Source organism: Cucurbita moschata, unplaced genomic scaffold, assembly GCF_002738365.1.
Source record: "Cucurbita moschata cultivar Rifu unplaced genomic scaffold, Cmos_1.0 Cmo_Scf00011, whole genome shotgun sequence".
Lineage (NCBI taxonomy): Eukaryota > Viridiplantae > Streptophyta > Magnoliopsida > Cucurbitales > Cucurbitaceae > Cucurbita > Cucurbita moschata.
In genome coordinates, this window is record NW_019268527.1 from 1668862 (window position 1) to 1681375 (window position 12514).

At 36.6% G+C, this 12514-nt stretch overlaps 2 protein-coding genes across 5 annotated transcripts; one reads left to right on the top strand and one right to left on the bottom strand.

The window, feature by feature from the left end:
- Positions 1-1369: 1369 nt before the first annotated feature.
- Positions 1370-4221, top strand: LOC111449324 (mitotic spindle checkpoint protein MAD2-like). Its single transcript, XM_023089173.1, has 7 exons — positions 1370-1694; positions 1815-1830; positions 1932-2062; positions 2183-2303; positions 2381-2484; positions 3264-3385; positions 3467-4221. Exons 1-7 carry the CDS (start codon positions 1622-1624, stop codon positions 3521-3523), a joined length of 624 nt encoding a protein of 207 aa, XP_022944941.1. The 5' UTR covers positions 1370-1621; the 3' UTR covers positions 3524-4221.
- A 1038-nt stretch (positions 4222-5259) lies between these two features.
- Positions 5260-9113, bottom strand: LOC111449320 (F-box protein SKIP14-like). Of its 4 annotated transcripts, none has more exons than XM_023089169.1 (3): positions 7610-9113; positions 6074-6949; positions 5260-5998 (listed from the first exon to the last, which is right to left on the bottom strand). In XM_023089169.1, exons 1-3 carry the CDS (start codon positions 8441-8443, stop codon positions 5498-5500), a joined length of 2211 nt encoding a protein of 736 aa, XP_022944937.1. In that variant the 5' UTR covers positions 8444-9113; the 3' UTR covers positions 5260-5497. The 4 variants fall into 4 exon arrangements, with proteins under 4 accessions (XP_022944937.1, XP_022944935.1, XP_022944936.1 ...); XM_023089167.1 differs by having other exon boundaries at positions 6074-6717; positions 7000-9113; XM_023089168.1 differs by having other exon boundaries at positions 6074-6589; positions 6998-9113.
- Between the last annotated feature and the right edge of the window lie 3401 nt (positions 9114-12514).

Sequence of the window (12514 nt, forward strand, 5' to 3'; positions counted from 1 at the left end):
CTATTTGAAAAAAGAAGCAAGAACAACACACCTTTAGCTAATGTTCAAGAAAGTCTACACTCAAAGATGATGGATACAAAGGACTCTAAAATCAAATTAACATAAAAAAAATTCTAAACCAACTCCAGTCTTGAAACTGCATTCTTAAGAATTTTGAAGAAGATCTTGCAACTTAGAGAATTCAAAAAAAGAGATATCTCTATAGATGATTCATTGTAACATTTCTGTTCTCGGTTTCATCCGCTTAAAGTACTTTTGGTGCTTGTGTTATGATGAGAATCCATCTAATAGTAGGCACAGTTTTATTAGCATTTCTCTTTCAAAGAGTTCCTTTGTGTTGATTCCTGATAAAGGCTTCGAACAAAAACATCAGAGAAGAAGAACAAAATTTGACTCCAGAATCCAGGACTAATGAAACCTCCATCATCTTAAGAACAACAAACATTCTCGTTTTGGAGCAAGAACTTATTAAGATCATTAGGTTCTTGGAATATTAACAGTCAGTGCAGTACAACAGATTATCAAAGACAAAGGAGAAAATTAGGGATTTCCATAGATTTCAAGTACTCATAAGGCCAATTCCTAACAAACGATTCAGCGATTCAAGAAGTCAAAAACAGAAAAATCACAATACAAAAATGGAATTACGCTCTGTTTCTCAAGAATCAAGCAAGCCACACATCGACAATACAAAAAATAACACAGTAACAGCAATCTTAGTAAGAGCAGCAGAGCAGAGAACTTGAGAAAGCGAAATCAATCGAGTTCAATTAGAAGAAAAAGTAGGTCTTACAAAAATGGCGAAAACTGAATCAAATGTGATGAAAACCTGGTGGATTTATCGCAGAGACTAGCGAGCATGTTCTTTATAAGTAATTTAAAAAAATCGCAGTAGTTTAATCTTGTTATCGCTTGTTACAACATCATCGTTGTGAAATTAGAAATAAAAAATATTATTTATTTATATAAAATTTTGATACCATTTTATAACTTAATTTATTTTACTTTGAATAAACTTAATTAATTAATTGATTTTTATTGAAAAAATTATTATAATTATAATAAATCAACAGTAATCTTTTTTCAATATATATAAAATTTATTTTAATAATGGATAATTATCTAAAATTAAATAATATAATAAAAATATTTTATTTATATAAAATTTTGATAATTTTTTTTTCAAATATTTTTTTTGTTAAAGCATCATCAATTTCAAAACGAGGGCAATTTGGGAAGAAAGGGAGCGGGCTCCCGGTCCCACTTTGTACCGTTAGAGGCGTTAACGGGATATAACGGCGCAAGTTTTTAAAAAATATTACCGTTGGTTTCTAAGAATATCCAAATTCCAAAGGGGGAAATGAGCCGTTGCCTATCCACTCAAGAGTCTCTCTACGAGACGAACCCTTGTTCATCATTTTACACAGCTTTCAGTCGCCCCTCCTGCAAGTTGAAGCTCTCAAATCTTCTCAAATCCACTTGTTTTTCTTTTCATCGATTCGATTTCTTCATGATCTTGATTATCCCTTGCATCGATTAAAACCCTAGATCCGCTCCTCGTCTTAGAATCCAAGATTCAGGAACAAATCTTACTGTTTCTTTAGGTTAAACAAAATTTGAAATGGCTTCAAAAACAGCGTCCAAAGACATTATCACTCTTCGCGGTTCTGCAGCGATTGTCAGCGAGTTCTTCGGTAAGTTATGCGCCTTCTGAAACCCTTCTGATTTCAATTTTCTGTTTAGTTTGTTCGATTATCGATGAATACCCTTGGCTGATTTGTTGTTTTTCGTTTTTCTTGAAATTGCTCATTTAGGTTATGCGGCAAATAGGTATGAATATTGATTTCGTTTTCTGTGCCCTAATTTTCATTTCGGAATCATGTAAATGTGCATTTTTCTCACTTACAAGCGGTGCGGATTTTGATTTGTAGCATCCTCTACAATCGTGGGCTTTATCCGGAAGAAAGTTTTGCTAGGGTGAAGAAATATGGACTTCCAATGTTGCTTACTCAAGATGAAGGTGTTAAGACCTTCATTTCTAATCTAACTGCTCAGCTTTCTGGTAAGTGCCCTTTCTCTAAATGAAGGATTTGCACTATTCAACAGTTCAGTATCGTTTTTTTCCTTCAAATTTATTTTCAGTCGATCAGATTGTGGTTTTGAATCATGAAATTGGTTTTAGAATGGCTGGAAGCTGGGAAGTTACAAAGAGTTGTGCTGGTTATAATGAGCAAAGCCAATAATGAGGTTCTTGAGAGGTGGAACTTTAGAATTGAAACTGATGGAGAGGTTGTAGAGCAAGGGTAATAATCTCAACCAAAAACTTCTCCTCCCTTTCATAAATTTCTGGATTTTGCATTGATTAGATGAATTGTTGCAGTGTGTCGAGGGAAAAGAGTGATAAGGAAATAATGAGAGAGATCCAGGCTATTATGAGACAGATTGCTTCAAGCATCACTTACTTGCCCTGCCTAGATGAACCCCGTAAGTGTTGGCAAATTGTACCATTATGTATCATTTATTACTTTGGGGATTGGTGTGACATGATATTGTTAATTATGGCCAGTTCTAAATCCATGGGATGTCATGTAATTTCCATCATGATCCATGGCTAGTTATAATGATTCATGAGTTACAATGACAATTTCTAGGCCACATTCTGAATCGGTAGGATGTCATATGAATTTTTTCATCATTAAAACATTACTTTTATAGTCAATCTGAACATAACTTGAATAGTTAGCCATGTGTCTCTTTTTAAGGGATTTGAGTTCTAAATCCCCTATGTCTAAGGCCGGTTCTGAATCCATGGGATGTCATGTAGTTTCCATCATGATATCATTATCATTATGCAAGTGTTGCTTCACCCATCATTTTCTTGTCCAACCGAGATGAACCCTACATAGCTTGAACGGTTATATTCTTAGGGCATGGCATGACGATTGTTAGGCCGGAATCTGAACCAATGAAATTTGAGTTCTATAGTTTGAATAGTTAGGTATGTGTGTGAGATCCATCGGTTGGAGAAGGGAACTAAACATTTCTTATAAGAGAAAGCCCAAAGAGGACGATACCTGCCAGCGGTGCGCTTATTAGTCGTTCCAGTGTGTAGTGTGTCATTATGGGATTTGAATTCTGATCCTCCTTGTTTGTATTCTAACACGTAATCATTAGTTTTATAATGATTCCGGAGTTTAAAACTTAATGTAGATAATCTCCATGATGCTCAATCTCAAGTGTTCTCTGATGTTTTGTTGTCTCAGGTGTATTTGATGTGTTAGCATACACTGATAAAGATCTAGCAGTTCCATTTACTTGGATCGAGAGTGACCCCAAACTGATTGCTAATCCACAAATGGTGAAGCTCCATTCTTTCGATACAAAGGTAAGCAAATGGTATAACTCATTTTGTTTAGCTCGCCCTTGCAAGCAACGAACTTAAACATTATAAATGGTGTTGATGCAGATTCACAAAGTGGACACTCTTGTTTCTTACAAGAACGATGACTGCGATGACGAGTAAGAACAACAACTCCTCCTCCCTTTTCTTGAATTTGTTGTTAGTTTTCTGGATCCCTCCAACCCGATCGCTTTCAAGGTGGCATTGTGAATCTTTTATTCACATGTTGTATTGTAATATCAATTAGAATTCCACCATGAACGGTTGGGGTTGGTTGGTTGGATTGTTTGTTTGTTTGGTATGACTTTTTCATTATAAGAAAAGAGATGTTTCTACCGACCAACCAAGTCTTTGTGATGAACATCCACACAATTTGCCAAGAAGAATAGAATTAATCGGCCAAACCAATGAATCCATGTCTTGTAAAAAACTCCGGCCATCCATAATTAGAAACTTTCCCAAGTCGTTTTATCTTGAAAACACCAAAACTTTGTCATCCATAATTAGAAACTTTCCCAAGTAGTTTTATCTTGAAAACACCAAAACTTTGATGATGAAAGGCGAGAGAAGTTGTTGAGAAAGAAAAAGAAAAAAAAGGAAGGAAGAAAAGGAGCTATGAATGTAGATAGTGGTCTGTCATGGGCAGATCAATGGGATAACAACCCTGACCCGAACCCTCCACCGTCGTCGGCGGAAAATGGGAAGAAGAAGAACATATTTAAGAAGAAGAAGAAGGAGAAGGAGGAGGGGGGATCCTCCTCCTCATCGGAGAAGAACATATTTAAGAAGGCAAACTTGAAGTGGATAAAGGAATTGCGAAAGAAATCTGAGAAATCTTGAAAAAACAGAGCTTTTTACTTTCTTTCTTCTTTCTCCTCATCATCGTTGCTTCTGTTATTATTATTATTTTTTTCATTTTCTTTCGAATCAAATGAAGGGGTGATGAAGGGGAAAAACTTCAACTTCTTGAAAGATAAAATACTATCATTGAATTGAATTGAGATATAACTTTGCTGTGCAATATACTTCTGAATCTCTGTTTCTCTAATTTTGTTTGTCATGTATTTTGTTCATGCGTAATAGATTTAGAACAAAAGGGAATGATATCGATGTCTATAACTTCTAACTTCTAACTTCATTTTTAAATCAGAGGTTGATGTTACCAGTTTCGAACTAGAACGGTTCTCCAACGAAAATGGAAGAGGGAGTGAGGAACAGGTTTAATATTCCCTTCTCCAATTTAATATTTATATATATATTTATATATGGATGATAAAAGGAATCATCCATAGATGTCAGGCAAGAGCACTTGTTTAAGATATGAATCACTTTACAAGCAAGATAGATGTCAGGCAAGAACACTTGTTTAAGATTTCAATCTCTACAAGTAAGACAGATTATCTTAGGGAAATTATATTCGAGGCTGATAAGTAAGAGTAAGAATCACTCAAGGAAATTAAAATTTCAAATATCACAAGTAAGGTCGACCTTCATAACAAATTAACGGCATCTACCTACAGCATGTTGAAACCCTTATTGTAATAATGAGACGGTTCATGTGAAATTGGTCACAACCTGAGTTCAACTTCAAAACAACTAGATTTTATCTTACCACCTTCAAATTCATAATGTATGATTGAAATGTCTTGGTTCATATCAATGGACATCTCTAAAAACTTAGTTACACTTACGAATCGAATCAAAGCACTTTTGAGTACGTGAACTTGAGTCAGTTAAAAAACACATTATCCTCGATCCTCGATATTCGAACCACTACCCTCCACATGAACTCAAAAAGAACAAAGTTGTAACAAATTGTAACTTCCCAACATCATATATTTCATTTTCATTATTGAAACTTCCCAACATCATATATTTCATTTTCATTATTGAAACTTCCCAACAACATGACATCTAAGTTGTAACAAGGAAGAACATAGATAAATGAATGGTGCAGCACTTTAACACAAATTTCAAAATAATACAGAACTCCTTCAGGACCAAATGAATAGAGATGAACAACAAACAATGGATATTAAATCAAAATCTTGTTCAGTAATAGTAATAAATAATAATAAGCAACTCATTACCCAGCAGCTATTCACATTTGGATATCTTCTTCCCACAGTCAATGCAACGCAAATCCAGAGAAAACGTCTCCTCGTGTACTGTCTCGTCGATACAACGTCCACACCAATTGCATCGAGCTATACAAAGCGTGCATCCCCTGCATCTCTGTGCGTTCGCGTTCGGGTCGGTGTCGCCTTCTTTTATTCCCTTGCACCCAACCACCGGGCAGTCATAAACAATCCTCATGTTCATGCATTTCGGGCATCGTTCTATGTCGATGGCACGTCCATCGTTGCACGATGGAAAATGAATTCCACCCCGATAGAATCGAGGTTCGTGGGTGTTTAGCTGAGTCAAGTTGTCAGTTCCTAATAACAGCTTCTCCAACTCTTTAAAATGAGCTTCTGTTACTCCATACATTCCTGCTATACTTAGATGTTTCAATCCCGGTCTACCTTTCAACTTGAAGGCCTTCAAACTATCTACAATGCCTCCAATGGTGAGCCTCGTGCATCCCGGAACACATAACTGCAGAAACGACGTTAAAATTAGAAGCGAACGAGTATTTGTACGGTAACTTTGCAGATAATCTGTATTCCGTACCTTTGTGACCTTAGGATTATTGAAAAGAACCTCGTTGAGACCATTATCACTTATCATTACACAGTTCACAAGGCTCAGACTTTCCAGACCACCTTGAGCCTTGCTAGTCAATTTTAAGAGAATGTCGTCTGTAATTTTCACATCCACCTTTCCACATATGTTAATGTTTCTCCAAAAGAAAGGGTCGTCTTCTGCAGTTGACTGCAGGGACTTGCAAACCGATTCAATAACGAGAAGTTCCCGCGTTCCCAGATAACCGAGCACAAAATTTAAAGCTGCATGAGGAGGTTCGCCTGCATCCGAAGAGACACAATTTCCCTCTTCAAGAACTACAGGTTGCACCTCAGAAATTTCGGGCTCGATACTAAGAGTACGGATTATATCCAGAGAATATGGTGGTGATTCGGGATCGGTATGGCAAGATACACCACCTGCTCTTCTCCCATCAGACCATGCACCAAATCCCCCTCCAGAAATTTCAGGTTCAATACTAAAATTCTGAATTGTATCCACAACATGTCGTGGTGATTCAAGATCGGTACGTAAAGATACACAGCCTGCTGTTCTCCCATCGGACCACGCACCAAATCTCCCTCCAGAAATTTCAGGTTCAATACTAAAAGTCTGAATTGTATCCACAACATGTCGTGGTGACTCAAGATCGGTACGTAAAGATACACAGCCTGCTGTTCTCCCATCAGACCACGCACCGAATCCCCTACCAGAAATTTCAGGATCAATACTATAAGTCTGAATCGTATCCACAACATGTCGTGGTGACTCAAGATCGGTACGTAAAGATACACAGCCTGCTGTTCTCCCATCAGACCACGCACCAAATCCCCCTCCAGAAATTTCAGGCTCAATACTAAAAGCCTGAATCGTATCCACAACGTGNCTATAAGTCTGAATCGTATCCACAACATGTCGTGGTGACTCAAGATCGGTACGTAAAGATACACAGGCTGCTGTTCTCCCATCAGACCACGCACCGAATCCCCTACCAGAAATTTCAGGATCAATACTATAAGTCCGAATCGTATCCACAACATGTCGTGGTGACTCAAGATCAGTACAGAAAGATACACAGCCTGCTGTTCTCCCATCAGACCACGTACTGAATCCCCCTCCTGAAATTTCAGGCTCAATACCAAGAGTCTGAATTGTATCCACAACGTGTCGTGGTGACTCAAGATCAGTACGGAAAGATACACAGCCTGCTGTTCTCCCATCAGACCATGCACCGAATCCCCCTCCTGAAATTTCAGGCTCAATACCAAGAGTCTGAATTGTATCCACAACGTGTCGTGGTGACTCAAGATCAGTACGGAAAGATACACAGTCTGCTGTTCTCCCATCGGACCATGCACCGAATCCCCCTCCTGAAATTTCAGGCTCAATACCAAGAGTCTGAATTGTATCCATAACATGTCGTGGCGACTCAAGATCGGTACGTAAAGATACACAGCCCACTGTTCTCCCATCAGACCACGCACCAAATCCCCCTCCAGAAATTTCAGGCTCAATACTAAAAGCCTGAATCGTATCCACAACGTGTCGTGGTGACTCAAGATCAGTACGGAAAGATACACAGCCTGCTGTTCTCCCATCGGACCATGCACCGAATCCCCCTCCTGAAATTTCAGGTTCAATACCAAGAGTTTGAATTGTATCCAGAACAAATGGTGATTCAAGATCAGTATGGCAGGATAAACCACCTGCATTTCTTTCATCGGACCACGAACCAAATCCCCCTCCAGAAATTTCAGGTTCAATACCAAGGGTCTGAATTGTATCCACAACATATGATGATTGAGGATCAGTATGGCAGGACAAACCACCTACGTTTCTCCCATCAGACCACTCACTGAATCCCCCCCGCTCACCAGAACTATGAACAATTCCTTCATTTCCATGGGGAAACGACTGGAGCCTAAAAGCATTGTTCCAAATATAGTTCAATCCAGCAAAAAGCTGATTACTCTCATCAACTAAAACTCTCTCATCTCTTCCAGAACCACCACCGCCACCACCACCACCACCACCATAGTCTACATTCAGATCGTCCAGCCAGCCAGTGATCGCAGTAAAAGTGGTACTCATATCCATTCCAAATGGATCTGAAGGCAAGAGATCCAGAACATCCCCCGGGACACAATCTCGCGACCCACCCCCTTCATAGGTGTCCTCTAAAAAATCAAGGCAATTCTCTAGCTCCCGATTAATCAGCCAGGACATCCCATAAACGTCAGAATTTCTCTCGGGAGCACCATCAACGACAAAACCACCTGAAATGCTCATCGGAGAAACCGAATTTTCCTCCGAAAGATGTGCGGGAAAGATGGGTCGATATGAAAAATTCAAGGCCATTACAGGTACACCCTATCCCAAGATTTTTCTATTGATTTCCGGCGCCAAGGGAAAGAAGGATTGACAAAATTAAGAGGGAAAAAAAAAAAAAAAAACTAGTGGAAAAGATCCCGCAATAAAAAAAAAAAAAAGCGAGAACCAAAAAACTCCCAGTTTCGGATAGCAAACAAAAACAAAGCACACCAAAATTTCAGGGAGTTTCTCGATGAGAACGTAAACCCAGATTAAAGCACAGGCGAGTGAACAAAGGGGAAATTACTAAGAAAGCACCCGCACCGAATATATCCGGAAAGAACAATCACAAACTACGATAATTTATCTTCTTTTTTAGGTTTTCTCAGATCAAATAAAACAAAAAATAAAGGATTACAGAAAGAATAACGAACGAAGAACACAACGGAAATCGAAGAACAAATGAAATCGAAACGAGATTACCAGAAAGGAAGAGGAAACCCTAAATTTAGAGAGAGAGAGAGAGAGAGAGAGAGAGAGAGAGGGAAAAACGGCAAAATCTGGCGGAATGGAATGCCCCACAACCGTATCTTACTGGATCGGAACACTGCAAAGAAATCGGTGACTGCCGGAAGCTCCTTTCAGGAATGGGAGAATTCTACCGCGAGAGAGAGAGAGAGAGAGAGAGAGATTCGAGTTCTTAGAGAGAGAGAGAGAGAGGGAAGGGGGATTAAGGAGAAGAAAAAAGATTTTATTTAAAATAAAATAAAATAATGGGGAAAGGGTGAGAAGGACACGTGTCGGTTTCTGTTGGGGGACCCTCAAATATGGCGGGAGCGGGCGGTTTCAGCCTTGGAGGAATTGTGGGCCATCCCTCCTCTAATTTAGCCTCCGTTTCAAATTCCAACTGCCATATTCCACGCGCTTATCTCCTCGTTTGTTTCTCCCCTCCCCATAATAATAATAAATTAATATATATATCATTTTTTAAAATTCAAATAATCTAATTTTTTTAAAATTATATTAGATTGAATCGAATCCATTTAAATTTATTTATAATTTTAAAATATGCATACTATATTTTATAATTATTTTTTTATTATTTACAGCTCTTAAAAAACTTAAAAAATAATTTTTAAATAATTTAATTGGGTTTTAATTTTTAATGAAATGATTGAAAATAAATAAATAGATATTTTATAAATTAACATTTTATTTTTATTAAAAATAAAAAATTTAATAAATAATTCGAATAACCTCAGCAACTCAATTTTAAAAAAAAATTAAAATTATGACGAAGACCCCTAATTTGATTTGAATTTTAAAATAAAAAATTCATTTTTTATTTACTTTTTTAGCCTTCCATTTTGGTGAGGCATTCGTGAAAAAACTTTTGTGAAAAGGGTAGTTATGTAAAATAACAAACAATTGAAAAAAATCAACCCAATTTAATTATTTACAGAACTTGGAGGCTAAGATTGGCATTTCACAGCTGCGTTCAATTATTTCCAATTAATATAAACTAAATGGTCCCTTATTTTGACAATTTAGTCTTTATTTTCTATTATTATTATTATTAAATTTTAAATTTAATTGGTAGACTTTCCAATTTTTTCTCCAAATCTTTAAATTTATATCAATTTAGTGTCTCAATTAAGGGTGTTCATACGACAGAATAATCCAACCCACTCGAATTACCCAGTTCAGACACAAAATTTAGATTGGGTTATAATCTTTTTTCGATTTGGATTAGGTTGAATATTTTAAAAATAAAAAATTTGAGTTCGTTCGCCACGGGTTGACATTGACTCAACCAACTCAAAAATAGGGTTACAACCCAACGGTGCATTTAAGATTTTTACAAAAAATTAAGAATATTTGACATTTGTTACCGTAACTTGTGACTTGTGAATGTTTGATGTTTGAGTTTGGTAAGATTTTAGTTATTAACATAAAATGTACTGTGAATAAGTATAAAAATAAATAGAGGAACAGATTGGGTTGAGTTGTGAACTCTATTCGGGTTATTCGGGTCACCAACCCAACCATCCCGAAATTTCGGGTTGGTCCAAAAACATTCTTCAACCCAAACCGTGGTATACCCTCGAATTAGTCTTTCAAACTTTTAATTTTGCAGATAATAGATTCTTAACCTATTCGAGTTTTTTAAAATTAGGTTTAGATGGACTAAATCGATATGGGGTCGTAACTTGGGCGTCAAGTCAAAAGTCTTTTTATCTTTCTTGCGGTGCACGTACAAGCATCTCGTGTACATGCAAGGTAGGAAGTTTCCTTCGTTTAAGTAAGCCAAAGCTGAAACTTCTATCCAATTCTTGTCTCCCAATCCAACAAAAGTCCTCACCATCATATTTTACTCGAAAAAAATCTTTAGAGAATTTTAATTCGTCGTTGTTTTTGTCTTTATATGATCGTAACCAATCAATAAAAATTTGTATTTTATTAGTACGAGAGCTTCTTTTTCTCTGTTTTCTTGTATCCCTCGATCTTTTCCAACAAACATAAACTAAAACAATACTCGTACTCAAGTGAGACCGAGATCGAGATCGAGATCGAGAATATAAATATTGGCTGCTAGAGGCGATTTCTTGATATGAATTGCACGAGCAAGATCGGGATCGAGAAATAGGCTCTCGTATGTGATTTCTCGATCTCAATTCCGTGAGATTTTGTCTGGTTTTTTATTTTAATTTAGAGATTACAATTTTTTCAAATATAAAAAATTGGGTATTTAGTATGCTCGATAATATGTCATATGAGCTTTCACGTAAGTGAAAATTTGTGAAATTTAGTGAAATTTATGTTTTAAAACCTCGTAATTAATAAAACCCGGCTCAAATTCTCAATATCGACTCTCACAAGTTAATTTATCGGTGTCAGAGCATAATGAAAAAGATCTCGTAGATGAATTTCTACACGATTGAAACTATATTTTTTAGTTTGACTCATAATAAAATCAAATCGGTTCTCACTGACTTTCGTTCGAGAGTTAATAATTCATTCCCTTCAATATAGTCCTCGGTTAACTCTCTAGGGTCAGCTTCAAGGTCCTCGACCTTAGTAGACACTCGTTGTAGTCGACCGATCTTCTTTAGATTCGTTTATCGACCTTAGGACTTTAACGGGAACGAAATATGTATGATTAATAAAATTATTTCTAATAAATTAAAATAAATAACATAACATAACAATATCTTTGGTAATTAAAATGTCATTTTGTATGGTAAGTTGGCGTGGGAAGAAAAAAATGGAAGGAATTGGGCCGGGTCACTTTGTCAGAATTGGGCCGGGTCACTTCGTCAGCCCGAGCCCATTTTATTTAGAGGCCCTCCAATTTACTTTAAATTAAGATTCATTCCATAGGATTTATATAAATATTACAAACAATGAAAGAGAATATATAATTTATTTATAATTATTCCATATTTTTTAAAATAAAGGTAAGGGTTTATTTGTAATTTATTTATTTATTTTAACCGGGGCCGAGGAAGGATTATATTCTTTATTCTAGTCCCGATTTTATAAATATAAAAAATATTTAAAAAATGACGTAAAAAAATAAATATTATTAGATTTATCCGGATGATTTATTTATTTATTATTTTTTAACGTTTTTTAATAAAATTATATTGAAAAATAAAAAATTATTCGAAAGAATATATATAGGAAAAATGTAATGACGTAGATGTAGGATTCAGATTCGACAACTGATGGCTCTGACATTCCTTGCGACATATGGTCACGTGTGAAGACTATTCCACCAATCACCCAATATAGAAGTGCTGCAAGCGTAACAAGGTGCATTTTTCTTTTTGGTGGACCCCAGTCATATGAACTTCGAACTTAAGCGTGTTTGGATCAATTCTATGTTAAAGTTAAGCACGTGAGTGAGTACAAAACATACTGAAAAAACTTATGTTGGTATGTGGGGATAGAGGAGTAAGTAACGTGACCACGTGGTGTCATGGTCATGCTTGTCCAAGGCATGTTGCCTGTGGCCGTATGTCAGATGTCATAGTCATGCTTGTCCAAGGCGTATTGCTTGTGACCATGTGTTAGATGTCATAGTCATACTTGTCCATAGACGCATGCCTGTTCCAA